Here is a 24340-nt window from a genome sequence, read left to right as displayed (position 1 = left end):
CTGCACAGCCACATTATTATTTATTGTTATCTGTGCCCCTGGAACGGCAAGTTCTTCCTCTGTCTTTCCTCTCTCCATTACACAGTCTCTATCCTTCTCTGGCTTCCCATCCTCCCTCCTTCCTTGCATGTCTCTCCTTTATCTTATTTCCTTCCTCCATGTCTCTACCATTCTCTTCCTTCACTCTAATGCCTGTACCTCACGCTCTTCTTTTCTCCCTCCATTCCTCTCTCTCTCCGTTTCTTTCTTCCCCCATATGCCTCTTCCCCATGCTTCAATACTCTCTTATTTCGTGCCTCGTATCTTGCTTTCTGTTTCCTTTATTACCCCTCCTTTCTCTCTTATCCACTTCCTACCAGCTCCACCCCCTCATTTCATTGCTTGTTCCTGTACCCCTGTGTACAAGACAAGGCTGCTAGCACCCTTGTCTGAATTCACACAGTTCACCCGGACTCTGAGTTCAGGCATTGGAACGAAACAAATGTCTAGATGATCATATTTCTTAATCTCCTGAACAAGGCGTAAAACATCTCCCTGTGACACAGGGTACCACTCGTCAGCATTAGTCAGGACTTCCAGTGAGTTTGCAGCAGAGCACTGTTATCTCAAGTCCAATGTAAAGTTCTCTAATTACAGAATGAAGCAGCTATGTCGTTATCATAAAATGCCTTAATTAACATCACAACATAAGAAGAAAATGCCAGACAGGTGCACTGCAGACAGTGGACAGACAAGACAAACGTGAGACATAATTACAAACCTTGCTTGTTACATTTCAAAATTTGCACACTACAGTAACTAAACAATTATAATTCTTTAAAATATGGAATATTTTTCATGTGTTTAAATATTTCAAGTCTACACAATCACTATTGCTTTATAAACCGTCTTGCTTCAGCAAATTTGCTTTGAAATGCATGATTTTCACAGTCTTTTTTTCAGATTTTCTTGGGGGAAACCCCCCATTTACCAAAGCTCACTTATGATAGTTGCGCTCACTCGCGACAACCTTTTCGCCCCACCACTTTCAAATGTCACCAGCCATCACTGGTGTCTGTATCTGATGTTCATCCCACTCCGACAATAAGGATCTGTCATCAACCTCACCTCTCTCTCTCTCTTCATCCTCTGATGATTGTGCTTCCGCAGGATGATGGGAAATCACTGGCGAAAGAGATCTTGAAGGCCTGAATTCTGATGTGGAAGCCTGCGCCACAGGTGTAGGAGGCACGGAATCTACTGATTTAGATGACGGGAAACGACGGTAATAATCGTTTAGCATATGTTGAAGATTGGTTAACAATGCTACAGGCATTTGAGATGTTGGAACTTTCGTAGTAGGTGACGCCAAATGTTCAGGCGAAGGTTGATCATCCTGATCTTCCTCTTGGTATTTAATGAGCAGTTCTGAAGGACTTGTAGCTGCTCCAAACCTACCATCCAATCAGAATCTTCCTCACTGTCTTCTGAGTCCAACAATTTGTCAGGAACCTGTAGAGGTACCTTATGAGGTGACAGGCGCAATGGAGATAAAAGTTCCATCCCAAAACCGCGCTTTTGTAGCAAGGAAGGCTTCGCTGTAGACGGCGTAGAAGTTAAAGCCGTAGAAGGTGACCAGACCTGAATTTCTGTACATGTAGACAATTTTGGCGTTGACGAAAGAGCCGTCGACAGACTCGTCGACGGAGGAATAAGTCCTGAAGATGATAACGCTGAGGAGGGCGAGTCATTGATAAGGTTGTCTTTGACGATGAGGAGGTTTTAGTCGACTATGAAGTCTTCGTCGACGATGAAGTCTTCGTCAACAATTTGGCCGTCAACGATGAAGTCTTCGTCGATGATTTGGCCGTCGACGATGTAGTTTTTGTCGACAAGCTCGTCGACAATGAGGAGGTCGTCGACGGCGACGGAGCGGCCGTCGCCGAGGCCGTTGACGATGAAGTCGTCGGCGCCGAAATTTTCTTGGACTTAGTCGTCGACGGTGCGCCGACGGTGGCAGATGTAGTTTCTCTCGTCAACGAGATAGGTTTCACTGAGACGTAGACCAGTTTCGACGGTGATGTTGCCGACGACATGATCATCTCAGGTTTAGGTGATGAAAAAGTTACCGTTGATGTAGACGTTGCGTCGACGGAGATCTTCGTCGACGAAGGGGTCGTCGACGGTGTTGCCAACGACGGAGTCTTCTTCTGAGGTAAAATCTTCTCAGAAGTTCGTTTAGGAGGCACATTCCTGATCGCTCTTCTCGGGGGCGTGGAAGGAAACGGTTTGCTCTTGACAGGAGGAGTAGCCTTAGAAATGGAAGGCCTCTCTGACCCTTTTGAAGGTTGCTGTCTCTTCACAACCTTGGCCCCAGGAGAAGATAACACCTCCTCAGCAGCTCTCTTCCTAGAGGCCACAGTAGACCCAGAGGCAATACTGCCTACCTCAGACACTGGATTGTTCTGGTCCTTGAGCTTCTGTAGCCACAGAAGTAAGCGGCCCTCTCTGTCCCTGAGAGTCTTTTGAGGGAAGGTCCTGCATATCTTGGAGTCCTTCACTTGATGATCCGGATACAGGCAGTAGATGCATTTCTTGTGGGGATCCTCTGAGAAAAGCCGGAGCTTACCAAAGGATTCACAAGGCCTGAAGAATGATTTCTTTGAGGAAGACATCCTAAAACCAAAAAATCCTGAAAAAGTTGAGAAGAACTGAGCAGAGCTCAGGGAGACTCCCTTCACATGACGTGCAGTAGAAAATCTGAGAGTCTGAGCCTCTGGGGAGAACATTCTTGTGGGTGCTGTCGCCTGATTGGCTGCAGTTTGGACTATTAAAAATGACTAGGATAGTCATGAGTGTGGAAGTTTTTACTCTTGTAGCTTGGGCTACTTTACTTCCTGGTTGGTTATTACCAAGTTTTTCTTAAGATATTATTGCATAATATTGCTTTTTATATACCGTGAGACTCCCACTCCGAAGACGGGGAATGATTCAGGCATGTGAATCTATGAAAGACACCCCAATACTAGAGAAACTGTGATTTCTGGCTAGAATATCTCAGGAAGAGACTTAGATGATTGTGAGCGCAGTAATCTGCCTTACCTTCCCAACATTACGGACTAAACTTCTCAAGAAACGCTGTTAATTTTGTGTGCAACTCAAACTTGCAAATAACTCCAGCCATTTCAGTGGCCCATACACTAGTGCCAGGAGTGTGCTACTTTGTGAACTGCATTTCTCTGCGTAGAGCCTCAGTCCTCTGCTACTACTTACTGTACAATGTCTTCTCCCGCTACACAGTACATCCTGCCACTACACAGGGCCTCTTCGCATTGTACAGTGCCTTCCACTGCAGAGTGCCTCCTACCGCTGCAAAGTGCCTCTTCTTACAGTAGAGTGTTTCAGTGCTCTGCACAAATGCCCCCTTCATGTGCAGCTGTGCAGCATTGCTTTGCAGCTGGACAGACTTACATCCACTGTCTCACTGCTGCTCCCATAATTCAGCAAGTCTTCCGCCCCTGTTCCAGACTTCCTCTTTACCCTGCCCTCCTATATGCTGTGCCTCCTCCCACTGTCATGTCTATGGCTACCACTGCACCTTCCACTTACCTGCTCTGACATTGTGGATATCCTTCTCGATGCGCTGACTCCTTGGTTGGTGGAGGTGCAAGCGCAGCTCAAGCTCCGACTTCAGCTCCTCCATCTTGGCTGACACCACGCTCTCCGCGTTGGCCAAGGCTTGGTCAAACCATTTCTCCAGGTGCTCGAAGAACCCCACGCGGATCCTACACATAAGGAGCCAAAACACAAGATCAGGATGGGGGCAGTGTGTGTAAAAAGTTATACCATGAAGTCCTACCTATAATCAATTAGACATGCTGCTGAGAAGAAAGACTGCAAGCATGGTCTTCAGTCATCGCCAGGAAACCATAAGTCACTCTGCGATGCCTAGGTAGGCCTGTAGAGTGCTTTTCAAGTGAAATAAAAACAAAGAAAGGCGTGAAGTGCATTTTCACAGCCTGAGGGGCATTGCAGACTAGGCACTCTGATCCCTACTGAGCACACTCTGTTTTCTAGTTCATGTATTTCTCTTCCCTCAAGTTTCCTTCTATGGACACTGTAAGCACTAGATAAAAAGGTCATCGGCTGTGAGTGACCAATGTATGATGTGATGATGGACCACAACAGTGCTTAATTTGAGCCAGTAGTTTCTAGTGCTCAGCACCGGCATTTAATCATTAACACCCACGTTTTCTATGAACACCAGCTAAGGACATATTCATTTATGACAGGCACAGGGCGATTAAGGGGCATATGTATCAAAGGATACATTTGCGATTCTCAAATAGCGATTTTTAGAGAATCGCTACTTGAGAATCGGAAAACGCTATCATTTAGGATTTGCAAATAAATTGAGAATGCTACATATTCCTTAATTGCGAATCGCAAATTGCGATTCGTAATTAAGGAATACCTCCTCATTCATTCCTATGGTCCTAGAGGCCCAAAGAAATGAATTGGAAGACATTTTCATCAATTTGCGATTCTCATTTAGAGAATCGCAAATTGAGAATGCAATTTCAAGGGTGCCAGGGTGTCAAAAGGACACCCTGTTGCACCCCTGAAATGTGCACGTGTGCACACGTGGCACACATACATGCCCTAAGGCCATGTATGTGCGCCACATGGCACTTTGAAAAATACAAAAAGTGCCTTTTTCAAAGAAATCGCACAACTTGGGTGCTTTTTACATCGCATTCAAGTAATCGCAATTTACGATTCCTTAAATGCTTTCGCAAAATAAGGAATCACAAACTTTTTGATCCCCTATTTTGCAAAGGCCTTTTTGGGATGATACATCCCAAAAAGCTTTTTCCCAGTTTGCAAACGGGCCGATTCTGAGAATCGTCCCGTTTGCGAACCGGAAGTGGGCTTCATACATATGCCCATAGTGATTTGCCCAGAATCACAGGATGTTGAGCTGACGCTGATATTCGAACCTGGTTCCCCCCTGCGAAGTCAGAAGACCATTACATCCTCTCCTCACTTTCATGGTTAGTAGTTGGTTCTGTCTTAGGTGGCACTAACAGGAGAAATGGGCTGGTGCAAGCTGCCTACAAACACGAGCCCCTGCACGTAATGTTTTTACAAATTAACCACTGGCTCACAGTTAAAGTGTACACCTAGATTTATATTTTGACCTTGTAACACACAATCACAAACAGGCCAGGGGAAACCCTGTCGAAGGTGAAATGCAGAACCCTGGTAGGGAGTTAGCAGTGTTATGAAGCCTAGATTTGCCCTCTTTGAAATGCCAATGGATCAACTAGATTTGTTGTGGATTATGACGGTTGTTACCACGTTTTCTATAGACACATCCGCACAGTTCACACAAGTCTTGCGGGTAAGCTGGACCTCTGCATTGAGTGTATTTAAGTCAAATATCAGGACTTCGAAATGAGGGGAACTCAAACAGCTCACATTAACAGAAGGTTGATGTGCCTGACAACTGAACACATACCACGAACAAACTCTCCCACTACTACTAAGCACATGCACATACCGGCACACAAAAACAAACCGTTCTTTGAGCGCTTTCAGGATGTTCTCGGGAATAAGAACGTGCTCCAGGTAGACAGGTGGGTTGTCTTCAGTTTCTACTTCAGTCATGAAGGCCTTCTTTGACTCGGTCTGCTCTGCATTGATGAACCCTCCAATCTTCCCTTTCCTCTGCCCCATCTCCTCGGGCAGAAGCAAGGAGTAGATGTTTCCATTGGAGGTGATAAAGGAATTGGGGGGCAGCTCTGGAATTTTACAGATTTCTTCTTGTGAACTTCCCTGGAGACAAGGACAAAGCAGATGTGAATGTGTGTCTGTCATGCTAGTTCCAACAGGGTTCATGTTGCTGGGATGATAGAGGAAGTATAGTTATAGTGAGTCGGTTCTTGGGGAGAATACATGATGATAAGTGTAGGAGAGACCTAAGGACAAGTAGTGATGAGTGTAGGTAATTTGAGAGGACGAGTCACAGGGAGTGGGTGAAGGAGGTGAATGAATGATGGCTAAGAGCGAATGAGTGTGGGTGTGGATTTGAAATGAGTTTGACTGACTGGAGTGTGTGATTGCGAAAGATGGGAAATTGTAAATGTAGAGAAGTGCAAGGATGTCTAATGGTCGGTCACTGCTCGAAAATGAAGAGAACCAGTAATGGTAAGAGTGGGCGAGTGAGAAGGGTCATGAAGGTATGATGGAGGATGAGGGATGGTAATAGTGGGTGAGTGAAGAGGGTAAGAGGTGGTCAAAGTGAAGAGGGTGAGTGCTATTGAGTGAGGAGAATATATTGGTGAAAGTGAGTGAGGAGGATGAGTGAAGGTAGAAGTGGATGAGTGAACAGGAGGAGAGATGGTGACATTGAATGAGTTAGGAAAGGGGGTGGTGGTACGTGGAGAGGTTTTGTATGATCAGTGTGGATCAGTGATACTGAGGCATGGTTAGTGATGATAACGATTGACATGAAGAATGGGCCATTGAGGAGGACAGCAGATGTTAAGCAGGTGAATGGAGAGGATGAATGGTGGAGATAGAGTGTGTTTCCGAAAGTTGAGTAGTTGTAGTCAGGCATGACAACAGTGCTTTGGTCAGGAGGGGAAAGCAGTTGTGAGTGACCCACTTGGGGCAAGTTATTATGAGTGAGTAACTAAGCCGGACAGGTTTTGGCAAATGGGTATCTTAGGGGTGAATGATGTATAGGGAGTGGTTTACTGAGAATGGTGAGTGCTGGTGAATGGGAAGGGAAACCGAAATTTAGTGAAAATGTGTGAGTGAGGAATGTTGCTGGGAATGGATGGATGGGGGGGAGGGGAGGAGAGGTGAGACAGTGGAAGTGAGGCTAAACAATTAGGGTGCATTTATCCACACTAGAATCGTTGATGATCATTGCGCCCACACCCCGGGACATTACCACATTTAACTTTGGCTAACTATAAATTGTGTGGTGAAATTGTGCACAATAGCTTGAGTGCTCCAAGTCTGACTTGTTTATCAGTTCTTGACACCACCAAGTTCTAGAATAAAACACTGACTGGCGACCCAACATTGGGCGCCACATGCATCACACACATTAACACATATCTGCTCAACATTCTTGCATAGGGAGGGATTGACTTACTGAAGCTTGTGATGTGACCTCTCTTTCTGTGCTCTCTTCTGCACTTGTTTCCTCAGTTACGTCAAGCACCGACCCTTCTCTGCTGTTGTCTTGCCCCGATTCTATGGATGGTTGGTCCTCAGACTCAGACAACTCTGCCGGCTCAGACAATGCCGCCAGAATGTCCTCGTGTTGTGCATTTTGTTGCAAAAGTTGGCTCCCCGACCCTTCTCTGCTCTTGTCTTGCCCCGATTCTATAGATGGTTGGTCCTCAGACTCAGACAACTCCACAGGCTCAGACAATGCCGCCACAATGTCCTGAGGTTGTGCAGTTTGTTGCAAAAGTTGCCCCCCCGATATATCAGGCTCTGATGCTTGTTCCTGGAAAGTACTGGGCTCTGGTGTTGCTGTGGGATTTCCAGGTTCTGGATGTAGTTCTGGGTCTTGCCCTTGTGTGTCAGGTGTGATCCCTCCACCATCAATGGGTTCAGGCAGGTCCTGGAGCACAGGTGCAGTCTCCGTTGTCTTGAGCTCAGCCTGCCCTTCCGCTGTGACACATGTTTTGACTAATTTCTTTTCCTCCATCTCCAATGCTAAAGTCTAAAGCAACACAAACAAAACATGTACTTAGAAAGCATCTTTGAGATTCAGTATTTCAAACAAGGACTGCTGTCAAGTAGAGACAATTTAGCCAGGGGAGAAAATATGCACAGCCTTAATGCACTTATTGCCAGACAACACTACCACAGAGGTAGGGCCCGATTCACAGAACTAACTTAAGACAAAATCCTAAACTTACTACCATTTTGGTATTCACAGAAGGCACTTACTAATTTTGGTATTTACAGAAGGCACTTACTCATTTCGGTATTCATAGAAGTCATTTAGGAGTCCTAAAGTTAGGACTCCTAACTTTACTACTCCTAAACTGAGAAAAATCCTAACTTTAAGACTTTTGGTATTTACAGAAGACATTTAGGAGTCCTAAAGTTAGGACTCCTAACTTTACTATTCTTAAACTGAGAAAAATCCTAACTTTAAGACTTTTGGTATTTACAGAAGACATTTAGGAGTCCTAAAGTTAGGACTCCTAACTTTACTACTCTTAAACTGAGAAAAATCCTAACTTTAAGACTTTCGGTATTTACAGAAGACATTTAGGAGTCCTAAAGTTAGGACTCCTAACTTTACTACTCCTAAACTGAGAAAAATCCTAACTTTAAGACTTTGGGTATTTACAGAAGGCATTTAGGAGACCTAAAGTTAGGAGTCCTAACTTTACTACTCCTAAACAGAGAAAAGTCCTAACTTTAAGACTTTCGGTATCCACAGAAGGCATTTAGAAGTCCTAAAGTTAGTCCTAACTTTAGGACTCCTAAATGCCTTCTGTGGATAACGACATTCTTAAAGTAAGTGCCTCTGTGAATGCCAAAACGGTAGTAAGTTTTGGATTTTGTCTTAAGTTAGTTCTGTGAATCGGGCCCAAGGATATTAAACAATTCAGACAATGAAGTCCCTGATGTGATATGTGACCTAACAACCTCCCTCACAATAGTATACAGCAGAACACACTGGCCAATCGTTTAAAAAACTTTCCCCTTATTTCTTTGGAGGAAGTCATTTCCCTTATAAAAGTAATTAAGAGCGGTAGTCCGCAGGATACTGTTCCCGCCCGGATCATGCCTATGCTGGCTGGTATTCTTGGTCCAGACATACAGAAACTGATTAATCTGTCATTAAGCACGGGAGAAGTCCCGAGAGATTGGAAACGGGCATTGGTAAGACCGCTAAGGAAAAATACCACCATTCCTTGGACGGATCTTGCCAACCTGCGACCCATCTCTCTCCTTCCCTTTATGGGCAAGATGATGGAGAAGTTTGTTAATGGACATCTGTCCAGGTTTGTTGAGGAGACACATGGACTGGATCCCTCTCAGTCGGGTTTCAGGCCGAGACACAGCACCGAGACCACCTTGCTGTCAGTCGCAGACGATCTACGTATGTACCAGGATAGGGGTTATTCCGTCATCCTGGTTCTGCTGGATCTGTCTGAGGCGTTCGACACCGTGTCACATGACATCATGACCACCAGACTTGTTAACATCGGTCTGGAAGGTGTAGCTCTGGCATGGCTGAGGAGTTTCCTGACCGACCGCACCCAGACCGTCACCTTGGGTGCCTACCGGTCAGAGGAGTTGGGGATCTCAAAGGGGGTGCCACATGGGTCTTGCTTAAGCCCGACCCTGTTTAATATCTATGTGGCCCCCCTGGCAAACATCATGAGATCCCATGGGTTCATCCCTATGTCATACGCGGATGACACCCAACTCCTCTTCCCGTTTAAACATCTTACGGATACGGTCAGGAACTCTTTCTCCTTGGGGATGAAGGCAGTAGCTCACTGGATGGCATCAAACTTCCTGCAATGCAATGTGGCAAAAACGGAGGTGATGCTGTTCGGTGAGGCAAAGCTCCTATGGTCCCCAGACTGGTGGCCGCAAGACCTTGGCCCAGTCCCAGAGCCAAAGCAGGTGGTAAAAAATCTCGGTGTGCGTCTGGACCAGGAGCTCTCTTTAAAACAAAACAGCAATCAAGTAGTGGGCTCATGTTTCCATGTGATCGCTATGCTGAGGAAAGTCTTCCCCTTGCTCCCTGATACAACTAGGAGAACGTTAGTGCAGGCCCTTATACTGAGTCGACTGGACTACTGCAACGGGATGCTCCTATCAGTAAACGAGGGAGTTATCGCGAGATTGCAGGTAGTCCAGAACACGGCGGCCCGTCTTGTCCTAAATCAGCCTCCCCGCACACCATCGAAGCCTCTTCTGAACACCCTACATTGGCTACCTATCAAACAAAGGGTGAAATACAAGATAGGGTGCACTATACATAGAAGTCTCCAGAACAAAGGCCCAGAGTATCTAAACAATAGATTCTCTCTCTATAGGCCTGCTCGATCCTTGAGATCCAGTGAACAAGGTCTTTTACAAGTTCCAAGAGCCAGAAAGACCAGACAAGGTGGAAGAGCTCTGTCCATTGCCAGACCAAGATTGTGGAACAGCCTTCCTCTCTCCTTGAGACTTTGTCAGGAGTATCTCCCATTTAGGAAACAGTTAAAAACCTTCTTATTTCCTAATTAATTAATGACATCTGCCTACCTATTGTTACAAGCTGAAAAGGTTCTCAAAGGCGCGGAGATATTCCTCCAGGAGATGATCCTAGCGCGATACAAACCCGCAAATAAATATTCCCACTCTCAAACTAGGGGTGTGCAGTTTGCACACTGGCTGGTTTGTGAAAAACAATGCACTTTTTGATGTGGCCTATGTACTAACAGGTCACATCATAAATCGTACATTTGCTGGGGGTTGCAAAATGACCAGGCTAATGAATATTAATTATACAATCTGTTACCCTCCTATGATTAACAAACTGCCCGAGCACACAAAGAAAATGAAAGATCAAGAGGAACACAAGAATTATGTGTCATATGATTTGACTGATGTAGCTGGATTGAGTGTGGAAAGGGGCGACCAACTCGGTCCCCCCGAACGTATGGCCGAGTGCCTCGATCCCCCCGGGAAGCCATTTTTGGGCGGGAGGCGCGTCTCAGCTGGTATGCCCGAAGCGGCGTAGCTGGGGCGCGCTCGTTCCCGCCCTAGAGTGGGCTGGCCTAGACACCGACGCAGCCAGCCACGCCCTCAGGGCAGGCAGGGGCGGGTATACGCCCGCCCTGAAGACGGATAAAAAGGGACGCAAGACCAGAAGACATCCTCTTGTTCTTGTGCTCTGAAGCTGCACCTCCTCGCTGCACGTGAGCTCGGGACAGAACGAAGAGCCAATTTTGAGCGTTTTAATCTTTCTTTTTGTCTTCTAGATACTTCGTCTGAGAGATGCCCAAGAAAGGCGCGAAGAGAATGTCAACTGACCAGATGGTTCGGGCCCTTATGAAGGACATGTCCGAAATAAAGAGGCAGTTGGCGGAGCGAGACGGGGAGGAGGGATCGGGGCGTCCACCGGCCGGAGGGAGGCCAAAGAAGCCGAGAAGGGGGCCGGTCGGGGGAGACGTCCCGGTTCCCTGTTCCCCGCTCGAGGCGCCAGTTCCGGTACCGGCCCCGGTACCGAGGGAAGGGAATCCGATTCCCGTCGTAGTCACCCCGACATCTGCCGAGGATATGCCTCCCGAGTTGGCGGCACAGTTAGCAGCATGGTTGGGGGACAGTAATGGGGGCGCCATGGCTGCCGAAGCGCAAGCACTCATAAAGCAGTTGCGCGAGAAACGTGATACAGCCAAGGTGCCCGCGCCGGATGCGGCGATAGACAAGCCACGAGGGACGGAAGCAGCGTCCGGTGCAGGTAAGCGGCCATTGCCGATCGCGAGGGATGAGTCAACACCCTCTCGTAGAGAAAAATTAGGGCAACATGTTCCTTTGGCTATAAAGGAAAAGATTTGGGCTGGGGAATACGTAAACATTTTCTCCTTGCTTGTTGATCATTATGAAGTTGAAACTGTTAAGAGTCAGAAGGATCTGATGCATCCAAGTGTTTGGCGCGCCAAAATGGCCGCCTTTAAAGTGAATGAGAATATTGGCAATTGGGGCAATGCATGGGGTATTTTTACGTCAATTTTGGGGGAACGTAGGCCTGAATTGCTCCCTGAGTTTCCAGTATATCAGTCACGAATTATGGGGTACTCGATATCGCACCAAGGTAACCAATGGTTCTGTTATGACAACCTGTTCAGGAAAGCAATGGAGCATAACAAAAGTTTAACCTGGGACTGTTATGATTCTTTGACATGGGATAAAATGAAAGAGTCCGGGATGTTGAAAATACCGTTGGTGGGGAGTACTGTGGGTGAGTTCTCCCGCCAATATGGGGGGACGCCCTTTCGGTCGGGTACGGGTACCGACGATTATCCGAGACCCGCTGGCAACACAGGGAAGAGGGGGTTCTGTTTCAATTTCAACAAAGGTAAATGTACTAGGCCCCCGGGATCCTGTAAATTCAAGCACGAATGTAGTGGTTGCGGGGCCCCCCATCCTGAGTCCTCGTGCAGAGCCAAAACGGGTGAAAATGGGGGTAGAGGAGGCGCCAAACAGGTCTAATGTAGTCCGAGGGGCGCCCTTACCAACCCCGATTGATACCTTGGCGATGATTCCTTGGCTCAGCGAATACCCAGATCGTACTTCTGCTGGGGTGCTGCGAAACGGTTTTTCATATGGTTTCCGCATCCCGGTGGGGGACTTTCAGGGTGTCGGGACGTGTAAGAACCAACTTTCTGTCTTACAGCATACGAATGTAGTTCAGGACAAAATCCGGAAAGAGGTTATCCGAGGTCGGGTTGCCGGGCCGTTTAGGGTTCCCCCGGTACAGAATTTTGTCTGTTCTCCTTTAGGGGTGGTCCCCAAAAAGGACCCAGGTGAGTTTCGATTGATCCACAATTTATCAGCCCCTCTTGGCCTTTCTGTGAACGATGCAATTGATCCAGGGGTATGTTCGGTGCGGTACGCATCATTCGATGAGGCCGTAGCCATTTTGAATCGCCTGGGGCCCGGGACGCTGATGGCGAAATCGGATATCGAGTCAGCGTTCCGTTTGCTCCCGGTACACCCGGACGACCAACGTCTTCTGGGATTCGTGTTTCAAGGTTCATATTACATGGATAGGTGTATGCCGATGGGGTGCTCTATATCTTGTGCATATTTTGAGCAATTCAGTAGTTTCTTACAATGGGCTTACACGAAGGAAACGGGTTTTCGAAATGTGATGCATTACCTTGATGACTTTCTGTTCCTTGGGGCCGCTGGGGATGACGAATGTGCCCGGGCCTTGACTGAATTTTGTGTATTAATGGATCGATTTGGCGTGCCATTGGCACCGGGTAAGACTGTGGGTCCCACGACTTGCCTCGAGTTTCTGGGGATCGAGTTGGACTCTAGTGAGGGTTGTTTTCGTTTACCAGCCCCCAAAGTATCGAAATTCAGGGCAGCCCTGCAAGTGTGTATAAATGCTTCTAAAGTTACGCTGCATCAATTGCAGCAATTGGTGGGGAAGTTGAACTTTGCTCTAAGGGTGATCCCGATGGCCCGCCCTTTTTCCCGTTCAATTGCCCAGGCGATGGTCGGCCTAAAAGAGGGTCATCATCGCACGAGATTATCGGCCGAGGTCCGCCAAGACATGCGTATTTGGTTAGCATTTTTGGCGGATTTCAATGGTCGAGTCGTCTGGAACAAACCGGCCTTGTCCTCTGAAGAGCTTGGTCTATGGACGGATTCAGCGGGAAGCATGGGTTTCGGCGCCATCTTCGGCACAAAATGGTCGGCACAAAGGTGGCCAACATGGTGGCATGAGGAGGGGCTGACGAGTAATATTGCTTTCCTTGAACTGTTTCCCATTTTGGTGGCCCTCAGAACGTGGCCCGATGGATTCAAAAATCACTCCGTCATATTTTGGTCTGACAATATGACCGTTGTAGACTGCATCAATAGTCAGGCAGCACGTTGTAAAATGATTTTAAGGCTGCTTAAAGAAATTGTCTTACTGTGTATGCAACTGAACGTGGTATTCAGAGCAAAACATGTCCCAGGGGTGATGAATCAGGCTGCTGATGCACTGTCTCGTTTTCAAATGCAGGCTTTCTCGGGTTTCCTTCCCTCAGCGGACCCAGAGCCGGCACCCTTTCCCGAAGCTCTCTGGTCTCTCGGTGCCCCGAACTTCGTTACCTCGTGGGAGAGAGTCTAGCACCAAGGACGAGGAAGGCATACGAAGGGGCGTTTCGGGCTTATTTAGCCTTTTTGGGGACTGAGAGAGGGGGGCTTTGGGGGCAAGAGGATTGGGTAGTACATTTTCTGATGTCCTTGCGTAGGGCTGGGAAGTCGGTGGCTACAGCCCAGAGGCATCGTGCTGCTATTTCCTTTGTTGCCAGGGCTCATAATATCCAGGACCCGACAGCGTCTTTTGTAGTACAGAAAGCGCTGCGTGGGTGGCAACGCCTTGAGGGTCGCAGAGTAGACGAGAGGCGCCCGATAGGTCTGGATAGGTTGTCCCAGTTGCTGGCCACACTCCCCGCCACATGCTCGTCTCAGTTCGAGGCCTGTTTGTTCCGAGCTGCTTTTACGCTTGCATTTCACGGGGCAATGAGGATAAGTGAGCTGGTGGCAAGGAACAAGCAGGATGTTGCGGGGGGTCTGTGCCGGGAACACGTTCAGATCAGGGGTGAGACGATGACTGTATCCTTTGTCAGGTCCAAAACCGATCAAGATGGGATAGGGGACTGCGTAGTCATTCGCAGGATTCCAGGGTCCTCCATGTGTCCGGTAAAGTGTTTAGAAGACTACCTAGCACGAAGGGTGGCATCATGGGGAGGGACATTGCTGAGACACGCTGACGCCACCCCACTGACGAGATTTCAGTTTCAGCGGGTGCTGGCGATGTCAATTACCGCAGCGGGCTTGGACCCGGGCGAGTTTGGGACCCATTCCTTTCGGATAGGGGCTGCCACCGAAGCTACAGCCAGGGGTCTTAATGTGGAACAAGTAAAACGAGTGGGGCGTTGGTCCTCCAATTGTTATAAGAGGTATGTGCGGTTGCACATGTTGTGAAGCTGTAATAATGTACTCACGCTTCTTGTCTTTGTTTGGTTTTCAGTTACGCAAGCCTTCGAGGCGGGGCGGACTATGCAGTCGACCCAACACCAGGCCAGCGGTCAGACATCACCGGCTGTGAGAAAGGAGGTGTGGGTCGTGGGCCACTCATACGTGAGGCGTGCCGCAGACGTATTCGAAGCAGGTGACATGATTCACGTAGCTGGGGAATACGGGTACAGAATGTCCTTCCACGGAAGGGGCGGTCTCTGTATTGACCAGTTTCAGGCATTCTTTGAGGGTTTGTTAGGGCGGACGAGGTCACCGCCGTCTATAGTCATAGTACATTTAGGGGGCAATGATTTGGTCACCACCGGTAGACGACTTCTCCTAGAGGCAATGCTTTCCACTGTGAGTTGGTTGGCAAGGAAAGTTCCGGGGTGCGTAATTGCGTGGTCTCATATGATCCCACGAAAAGTGTGGCGGGGGGCTTTTTCGATTCATGCTTTGAACCATTCTGTTAGAAAACTTAATAACAAAGTGAATAGGTTGTTCCGTTCCAGGACATTGCATTCTATCTCGCATGGTTGTATTAATGAGGACAGTATGTATTTAAGGGATGGTGTGCATTTGTCTCGGGTGGGGAATGAGTTACTCATAGGAGACTTCTTAGCATGGTTAAAAACGTTGAAACATGACCTTTAGGTAGGACTTTTGTGGGGGGCCCGGATAGCCGGTCAACTATCCGGGCCTGTGGCGGTAAGGTCATGATCGGTGAGCACTAATTAGTAGATCCCTATGAGTGGGCGTCACCCAACACGGATGGGAGCGCTCGGGAGAGGTGGCCATTGGCCCCTCAATGGGGAGGCGGTCCCTTCTAAGGATGGGTCGCCGGAAGTAAAGGAAAGGCGGTCAAGGCCCCTTCCTTTGTAGGAGGGGTTACAGCCCCCTCCTGGGGAATTTCCCGGGGCCAGTGACATCTGCGACGGCAGATGCGGTAAGTTGTGTGGGGTTGGGATAAGGTCCACGATACCTTCTAGATACCTCACACGAGTATTCGAACGACCTTTAACTGGCGTCGATTTTTTAGGTGCCCCCGTCAAGTCAAGGGAAATTGGTAGTAGTTGCACTTGAGGTACGCCTCCGTGCTGTCGCCCATCCCAAGTGGGAGGGGTAAGTCTGGTTAGGGATCTTGACACCGGTTATGACCTTGCCGTTGGCCCTTAAACGTTAGGTTGTACAATTTCAATATGTCAAGAAATGTTTTGTAGGTTGCTAGTTCGGCTAGGAGAACCTCTGTATTAGAGAATCTGTTAAGGTTAGCCAAACATCGCAATATGGTAATGAAATTGTACATAACATGAAACGTTTAATTTTTTAATTTTGTTTTAATAAATACGGCCGGGATGGTCACTCCATCCCACTTCCAAAAACTTCAAGAACTGTTTCCGGTTTCCCTCCTTTTGGGGATTGTGTTGAGAGGGGGTGGCGGGTATCTCGGCCATATGGAAAGGGGCGACCAACTCGGTCCCCCCGAACGTATGGCCGAGTGCCTCGATCCCCCCGGGAAGCCATTTTTGGGCGGGAGGCGCGTCTCAGCTGGTATGCCCGAAGCGGCGTAGCTGGGGCGCGCTCGTTCCCGCCCTAGAGTGGGCTGGCCTAGACACCGACGCAGCCAGCCACGCCCTCAGGGCAGGCAGGGGCGGGTATACGCCCGCCCTGAAGACGGATAAAAAGGGACGCAAGACCAGAAGACATCCTCTTGTTCTTGTGCTCTGAAGCTGCACCTCCTCGCTGCACGTGAGCTCGGGACAGAACGAAGAGCCAATTTTGACCCACCCACCAGCCCCTGAAGACAGCCAGTTGTGTATAATAAAGTTGATTAATTTTGTTTCTGTTTTCGTTTACAGGTTGTAGTGCCATGTTGATTTTGAGTTAATAAAGAATGGTCGTTTTGAGTATGTTTGCCATTAAAGATATTCAGTTTAGTGTTGAATTTTGATGCATGCTCTTTCGGTCATAGTGGCCAATGTATTCTTAGGTTAATTTGCACTGTCGTATTTATTTTGGTAGGCGGTAAGGTCATGATCGGTGAGCACTAATTAGTAGATCCCTATGAGTGGGCGTCACCCAACACGGATGGGAGCGCTCGGGAGAGGTGGCCATTGGCCCCTCAATGGGGAGGCGGTCCCTTCTAAGGATGGGTCGCCGGAAGTAAAGGAAAGGCGGTCAAGGCCCCTTCCTTTGTAGGAGGGGTTACAGCCCCCTCCTGGGGAATTTCCCGGGGCCAGTGACATCTGCGACGGCAGATGCGGTAAGTTGTGTGGGGTTGGGATAAGGTCCACGATACCTTCTAGATACCTCACACGAGTATTCGAACGACCTTTAACTGGCGTCGATTTTTTAGGTGCCCCCGTCAAGTCAAGGGAAATTGGTAGTAGTTGCACTTGAGGTACGCCTCCGTGCTGTCGCCCATCCCAAGTGGGAGGGGTAAGTCTGGTTAGGGATCTTGACACCGGTTATGACCTTGCCGTTGGCCCTTAAACGTTAGGTTGTACAATTTCAATATGTCAAGAAATGTTTTGTAGGTTGCTAGTTCGGCTAGGAGAACCTCTGTATTAGAGAATCTGTTAAGGTTAGCCAAACATCGCAATATGGTAATGAAATTGTACATAACATGAAACGTTTAATTTTTTAATTTTGTTTTAATAAATACGGCCGGGATGGTCACTCCATCCCACTTCCAAAAACTTCAAGAACTGTTTCCGGTTTCCCTCCTTTTGGGGATTGTGTTGAGAGGGGGTGGCGGGTATCTCGGCCATATGTGCTGGAGCAGTTTGTTATTGATACACAGAGGTCACTTACGGTCTCGATTAAGTGGGTTGGGTGATTCCCCCTCCCCTTGGAGCACTACCATTTAAAGAGATAGAGATATACTCACATCCAGAACTAGTGAGAGCCAGAATAACCCGGTATATCATCACCAAACAGTGCTAGACTCTCCTTTGATTGGCTGAAAATATAGAAGCGTGAAAGGGAGCGCAGGCTTCCATTGTTACATTTGAATTTTCAAGTAGGAAACAATTTTTAAAGTGACATGTGCCATTACAGAATGTTGTTGTCTCCTGCTACTGCCTTGTCATGTTCAACATGCTATTCCAGAATATTTTTGTCCAACTATCCCGCAGCTGAATACTGGCCATTTTATTGTGTGGTCACTTACCAACGTTGCTGGGGACAATATTACTTATAAAGTCCTTTTCATTCCACTTTGCTATCTGTCTGCTTACCACATTTTGGCGACAAGCGTCTTGTCCGCAGCTGCGCTTGTCACCACGGAACATCTTCTGCAAGTTTGCTGTTTACTATTGCGCCGCCGAATCTACGGTTGGGCGCGGTTCATCCACACCACTCTTCTGCCACACCGAAACATTGGTGCAGACGAGCCAGAGTTGAAGAGAAGAGAATCATCAAGAGGGTCCCGACTGTAAGTGATGTTGTCGGCAGCATTGCGCTCCGCCACCCTGTTGCCAGCTGCCCGCCGCTCATGTCTTGTATGTGCTGCCATTTTTAATCTCTGTGAAGCCTGCCTGGAGCAGCATCAAGGGGCAGTTTCTGCCGCTAGCCACCCAGTGTTCACGTTGCGATTGACCCACCATTTTGGAAGCCTCAGAGTCTCTGGGGATCACGTTTGATTCAGTGCCTTTTGCGCACTGAGGGGCAGATTTACAACTTCTGGCGCATTTCTGCTAATCAGCAGGGATGCGCCAGAAGAGTTGCGATGCATCTGCCCACCCGTGCGCCACCACTGATGCGTCGCATTTACAATGCGGCATACCGTGGTGTACCGATGGGCAGATGCGTGTCGCATCCCCCGGCGGAAAGGCGGAGCAGTGCTGGAGTCGCATCGCAAGCGCGACGCAGCTCCAGCAAGGCTAGGGGTGCCCCTATTCCTAACATGCTGCATCAATCCTTATGCCTGCTTCAAGCAGACGCAGGGTTTTGACGCAGCATGGCCGTAAAAGTGACCGAGTAAAATCTTGTAGATTTCACTCAGCCACTTTTGCAAAGCGTTCCTGCGCCGGAACGCCCCCCCCCCCCTGTGCCTGAACGCCCACATGTGGCGCAGAGCTTTACAACGTGATGCATCTCCCTAGATGCGTCATGCTGTAAATACCCTGCCGGACCAAGCATACATTTACTCATTCATAGTCACACAATTAAGTTAAATTGATCCAAAACCGATGAGGGTGCACAGTGTTTTTATTTTCACCGCACCATTACCATTCAATGATTGAAGAATCAATAATAATATATACAAAATTCAATGCGCCCACAAGGGGAAAGGAGGGAGTGCAGGGAAAAAACACATTTCTGATAGTTATACATCACTAATCAAATTCCTCATATGCATAAATCCACAAGTCAAATCATAAATGCCATTGATCCACATATGCGAGGTCAAATGAAAATGCATGTATCAAAAAAATAACATTTTGACGTAGAAGAGACTCCTAAGTTGCTGAATCTATCACGCTAATGTTAGGAGTTCATGGTTGTAGATGAATGTCTACGTTTCGACCCAGAAAATGTAGGACAGTAGATCCTTACTGCGCGGGTCTTCGTCAGGACGTGGGGGGAAGGTGGATGGTAAAGTGGGGCTGATTCCTAAACATAATAGAAGGAGAAAGAAACTCATTACTTAAACTGGTCTATTAGAGTCCCAGAGTGGTAAAAAAACGGAAAGGTCCGTTGTATGAAAGATTAAAGACTATGGATTAAAAAGGGTTTAGATTAAACTAAAGGGTCGGAGGTTATACTGAGGATGAGCCTCATATGGACACATAAAGCATAGTCGGAGTTACCTGATAGGACCCGGTCCTATCAGGTCCTATCAGGTAACTCACAAAAGAGACGCAACGGCGGGTAAATGTGGCATACGCGGCTTGTAAATCTGCCCCTGATTATGCATGCATGCATTACCGGTGCACCTAATTAAATCCTTGCTGCAAGTATAAATAAATAAACTGTATTGTTTAACCAACAGTTCCTGCAATAGCCCAGCTTGTACTTGTGAACAATTTAGTAATTCCTTTATTAAAATCTTCTGGGGTGCTGCAATCACCCGTTGAGGTGAGAAAGGACACTTGCAAAGAACCACAAGTATTTCTGATTGTCTTATTATTATCAACATGCAGCAACATGCAGAACAATATTACTAATAAAGTTCTTTTTTCCACTTTGCCGTCCCTCGTGCTAACCACAGTTTGGGATCCCTCTTTCATGCTCCCTCAAATCATAATGGTTCACTAAAGCCCTTTTACAAGTTGCAAAGACTTTTGCAACTCGTAGAAGGGCTTTGATGCATTTTAAAAATGATGTTTTACAGTCTCTAACATGTGCTTTAGCAAATCGCAGGCTTTGCCACTGCCAACCACTTCTGTGCACATAGCCCAACTTCACTTATTCAATAAACCTCAGTCCCTGACAGAGTGTTTCTTTGCACCCTATACCCTGCTTCATACACACCTCCAAGGTGTTACCCGAGGACCCTCTCAAGCAGAAATATATTATAAAGAAAATATTGTAAACTGTTTTCAGAGGCAGTCTATTCTGCAAGGTTTGCTTTAGATAGGTTTGCAGCTGGGGACTCCCTAGCCTTTTTGTGTAGCTCAGTGTGGTATTTAAAGGGGTAAAGGTGACTCATCATGTGGTCACTTTCACTTAATTAAAGGACAAACACAAACAACTTAGGTGAGGTATGTGGGTTGTATTAACATAAGTCTGTATAAGATGTGTACCTTGGAAATCCATAGTTACAGGTAAAAAACATTTTATTTTCTATTACGGGATGTTCCATAAAATCGCGGAGACAGGATATATTACTAAACATTGAACATCCAAATAAAGAAAAACATGCTAAACAAGCACTTGCAACGCAAATTGGTCTTACTTTTTCTGCAAAACATCTCTAAATCTATGCCGCATGGCTAAAAACAGTAAACAAAAAAGCTAACGCAACCTGTGATCAGCTGTCATTTTGTACCCATGAACAAAAGCTGGCCTGTGCCTATAAAATGCACGGGTGCTTCTTTTAGTTTTTGTTTACAGATCCAAGTTGGATAGGTAAGCAAAAGAAAAGTAGCAGGAGGGGAGAGAAAAGTGGGTGGGGAAAGAACACAGGTGAGGAAAGCAACATGGAGGGCAGAATAACAGAAGAAGCAGAAGCAAAAAGAAAGGTGTCCCTCGAACTTGCGACAGAGCCGTGATCAAACTCCCACAAGGCCCAATGGAGTTAGAACTATATGACCCACACCTACTTTACATGGGAGGACATATAGCTGCTTTTCAATGCCCGTCAAAGCCAGGACAAACTTAGCAGTAGGGGCCCTGAAAAGTCTATTGTCGGCAAAGGGATTTTCTTTTTGAAAATAAAAAAACTTTGTAAGTTTGCTGTAAGGCAAAATGAGAATACATTGATAGTAACTCTTGTGACGGCAGCCAAATTATAAGTTAGGCCTCTACAGGAAACCTGGTCGATCTGCCAAAAGTAGCCGGTGTATGACCAGTTAAAGGTCCCCCCATTTTAGGGCAGTCTTCCAACATTCCATTTCCTGCCCGTAGCGGCCATGGTAGGCATGGTAGACCAGGAGCAGGATCCTAACACTAAAACAGGAAACAGGCTCCCTGTGGGTAGAAGCCTCCATTCTTAGGTCTCGGCTCTAGACAGCACATGCTCTGTCTCAAAGACACAAAGAGCTGTGCCTTTACTTGCTGGGGGCTTCCGAAATTAATTGCTGCTAAAACTGCTGCTAAAACACTGTTACTGTTTTAAGTATTGGCCCCATTTTAAATTTCTGAAACATTTGCGCATTGTGCTGCTAGAACGCTACTATCTTTTTAGATTGTTGCCACTATTTTAAATTTCTTACATATTTGTGTGTTGTGATTTGTACCTGGCATTCAAGGCCGCTTCTACTTGCTCCCAGAGCCCCTTTACTTCCTGAATTTTGCACTTTGGCGAAGTACGTGGTCTAGTGCCCAGGAAAAGGCAGCCGCTGCACAGCAGGGCTGAGTGGTGGGTGGGAGAAGTCCTAGGCTTTTTAAACAAGCTGGAGCAAGCATGCAGTGCACGCGAGCGCCTAAGGCAAGCCCGTCCGTGCCCGTCCGCGCCCAACTGGTACCAGGACCCCTGGCCCCGCCTCCTATATTCCATGGAGGAACTCCTGCTACTAAATCAAGGTCAGCAGCCACTTCATAAAGATGTAACAGTTGCACTCAGGCTGGAAGGGTTGTTGAGGCCACAAACAAGTAGGGAATTCAAATCTGATAACATCCAAACCTAGGCTGCATCGACCCATTGGTCCGCAAGGACTACGTTTTGCCACCCTCAATACTCGCTCCCTTCAGAAACATAGCCTAGAGATTTTTTCACTCCTTCAAGATGATACTCTGGATATTTTAGGTATCATAGAGACATGGCTTGAAGAGTCCTCAACACCGGACCTAGTAGCTGCTATGCCCCCGAACTATGCAGCCCTCTACCACAATAGAACTGGTAGTTCTAGAGGAGGGGGGCTTGCAATCCTCTACAATCATCGACTACAGGCTGAGACCCTTTGCATGGAAAGTATCGAGGGTGCTGATGTTCTGGGGCAAAGTTTTGCTCCTAGACTGATTGTCTGGTCATCCTGATAGTGTATTGCCCACCGCGTACGGCGCTAGGTTCCTTGAACTTTTAATGGAATTAGTCCACGACCTCCGTTCACGGTATCAGTATATGGTGGTGATGGGGGATTTCAATCTGCACTGGGAGCAAACACCCACAGATAGCCAGGCTAAACAGCTAGACGAAGCAATGATCTCTTTGGAATTCCGCCAACTAGTGGATGGGCCCACTCATGAGAAGGGCCATACACTCGATTTGGTTTGGTTATCACGCCTGCTCACCAGCCCTATAGTCATTAGTCCATGCCCTTGGTCTGACCATCATGTAATTCATGGCCGGCTACCACTTACTAAACAAACAGTTAGTCCACCCTTGGAGTGGAAAGTGTTGCGGAGTTGGAACAAGAGCAGAGCTGACGATTTGGTTACTATACTCCATAAATCTACCACTTCAACGATAATAAAGGGAGATCTTGATGAAGAAAGCTCTGCCCTGGCGACAAGGCTCAAGAATGCTATTGACATAGTAGCTCCAGCCCGCAGGGAAAGAATAAGGGACAAGGGGAAAGGGGCCCCTAGTTTAATGACGCTTTGAGAAACATGAAACAAATACATTGCCGAAGCGAGAGAGCCTGGCGAAAAGCCTATGACCCAGGCACCAGGTCAGACTATCACTCGATGTATACAGTGTATAAAAAATCTATTCTGACTAGGAAAGCAGAATTCTATGGAGCAAAAATTGATTGTGGTGGCTGATAACCCACAAAAGGAGATCTTTCGGATTCTAAAATAGCTAAGACAAGAGAAGGAACATAAGCCCTCCTTTGGTCGAGATGACTGTAATAAATTTCAGTCCTTTTTTACAATGAAAGTCAATGATCTTGTAAGGGAAATCTATCTCACCCCATTGTTCCCGTGCTCAGTAGTGCCAACACTTATGCCCCCGATGGTCGATAAGTTATTGACCGCGTTCCCCTTGCTTACCAATCATTCCCTGTCTCTCCTAATAGGACAGGTAAAATCAGGATCGCCGGCCGACCCCTGTCTGCCAAGGATCTTTAAGGTGGCTTTCCCTGGGATTGAAGGAGAGGTTCTTTCTCTGCTTAATCAATCCCTGGAAACAGGGTACGTCCCTGCTAACTTTAAGGAGGCCCGTGTCATCCCGTTTCTAAAGAAACCAGGGGCAGATACAAAGAATCTCAAACATTTCAGGCCTATTTCCCAGCTGCCATTTCTTGCCAAAGTACTTGAACAGCACGTCCTACACTCCCTCTCACACCACCTAGAGGATAACTACCTTTTACAATTCAATCAGGTAGGGTTCAGGGCTCACCATAGCCATGCTGTCCATACTGGATGACCTGAGACGGAGGGCAGACAAGAAAAAGCCATGTGCCCTGGTTTTCTGGACCTATCCACGGCATTTGACACGATCAATCATGACCAACTATTGTTGCGGATATCAGAGCTGGGTATCCAGGGCACGGTTCTTGCGTGGCTAACATCTTTTCTTAGTGGCCGGTCTCAGAGAGTTCAGCTATCGGATCATATGTCCGACCTGGCATGCTTATGTGCGGGGCACCACAGGGCTCAGCGTTGTCACCCCTCCTTTTTAACGCCTATCTCCAGCCCTTGATAGCTGCATTGAACCACATGGAGCGTCGGATTTATAATTATGCTGATGACACCCAAATTATCATCCAGTTAGGCAGCTCCCCGACTGCCCACGCAAATATCAAAAACATCCTTAAGTTTACTGTCAATTGGATGACGGACAATTCCCGTAAAATCAATCCGGATAAGACTGAGATAAAGGCCATCACTAAAGACTCCAATCCCGGGAGGAAACTTTTTTGTCCACAAGAGCTTGGTTCCTATCCGGAGCGGCTAGTGGCCGTAAAAAGTCTGGGAATCAAAATTGATGCCAAGCTTTCCATGACCCAACAGGTGTCGGCAGTGA

The 24340-nt window shown here is 47.4% G+C and overlaps 1 protein-coding gene across 1 annotated transcript in view; it reads right to left on the bottom strand.

Moving 5' to 3' along the window:
* The window catches only part of CCDC180 (coiled-coil domain containing 180), a 618906-nt gene that overhangs the window by 403005 nt on the left and 191561 nt on the right, over window positions 1–24340 (bottom strand). The window contains exons 17-19 of the mRNA XM_086924739.1: window positions 7148–7726; window positions 5561–5817; window positions 3589–3764 (exon numbers count right to left, since the gene is read on the bottom strand). Of these exons, the coding sequence (XP_086780865.1) occupies window positions 3589–3764; window positions 5561–5817; window positions 7148–7726 (1012 nt within the window). The remainder of the gene's footprint in view (window positions 1–3588; window positions 3765–5560; window positions 5818–7147; window positions 7727–24340) is intronic.

The sequence above is a fragment of the Lissotriton vulgaris genome, chromosome 5, assembly GCF_964263255.1.
Source record: "Lissotriton vulgaris chromosome 5, aLisVul1.2, whole genome shotgun sequence".
Classification (NCBI taxonomy): Eukaryota; Metazoa; Chordata; class Amphibia; order Caudata; family Salamandridae; genus Lissotriton; species Lissotriton vulgaris.
This window is presented reverse-complemented; position numbering and strand designations above follow the sequence as displayed.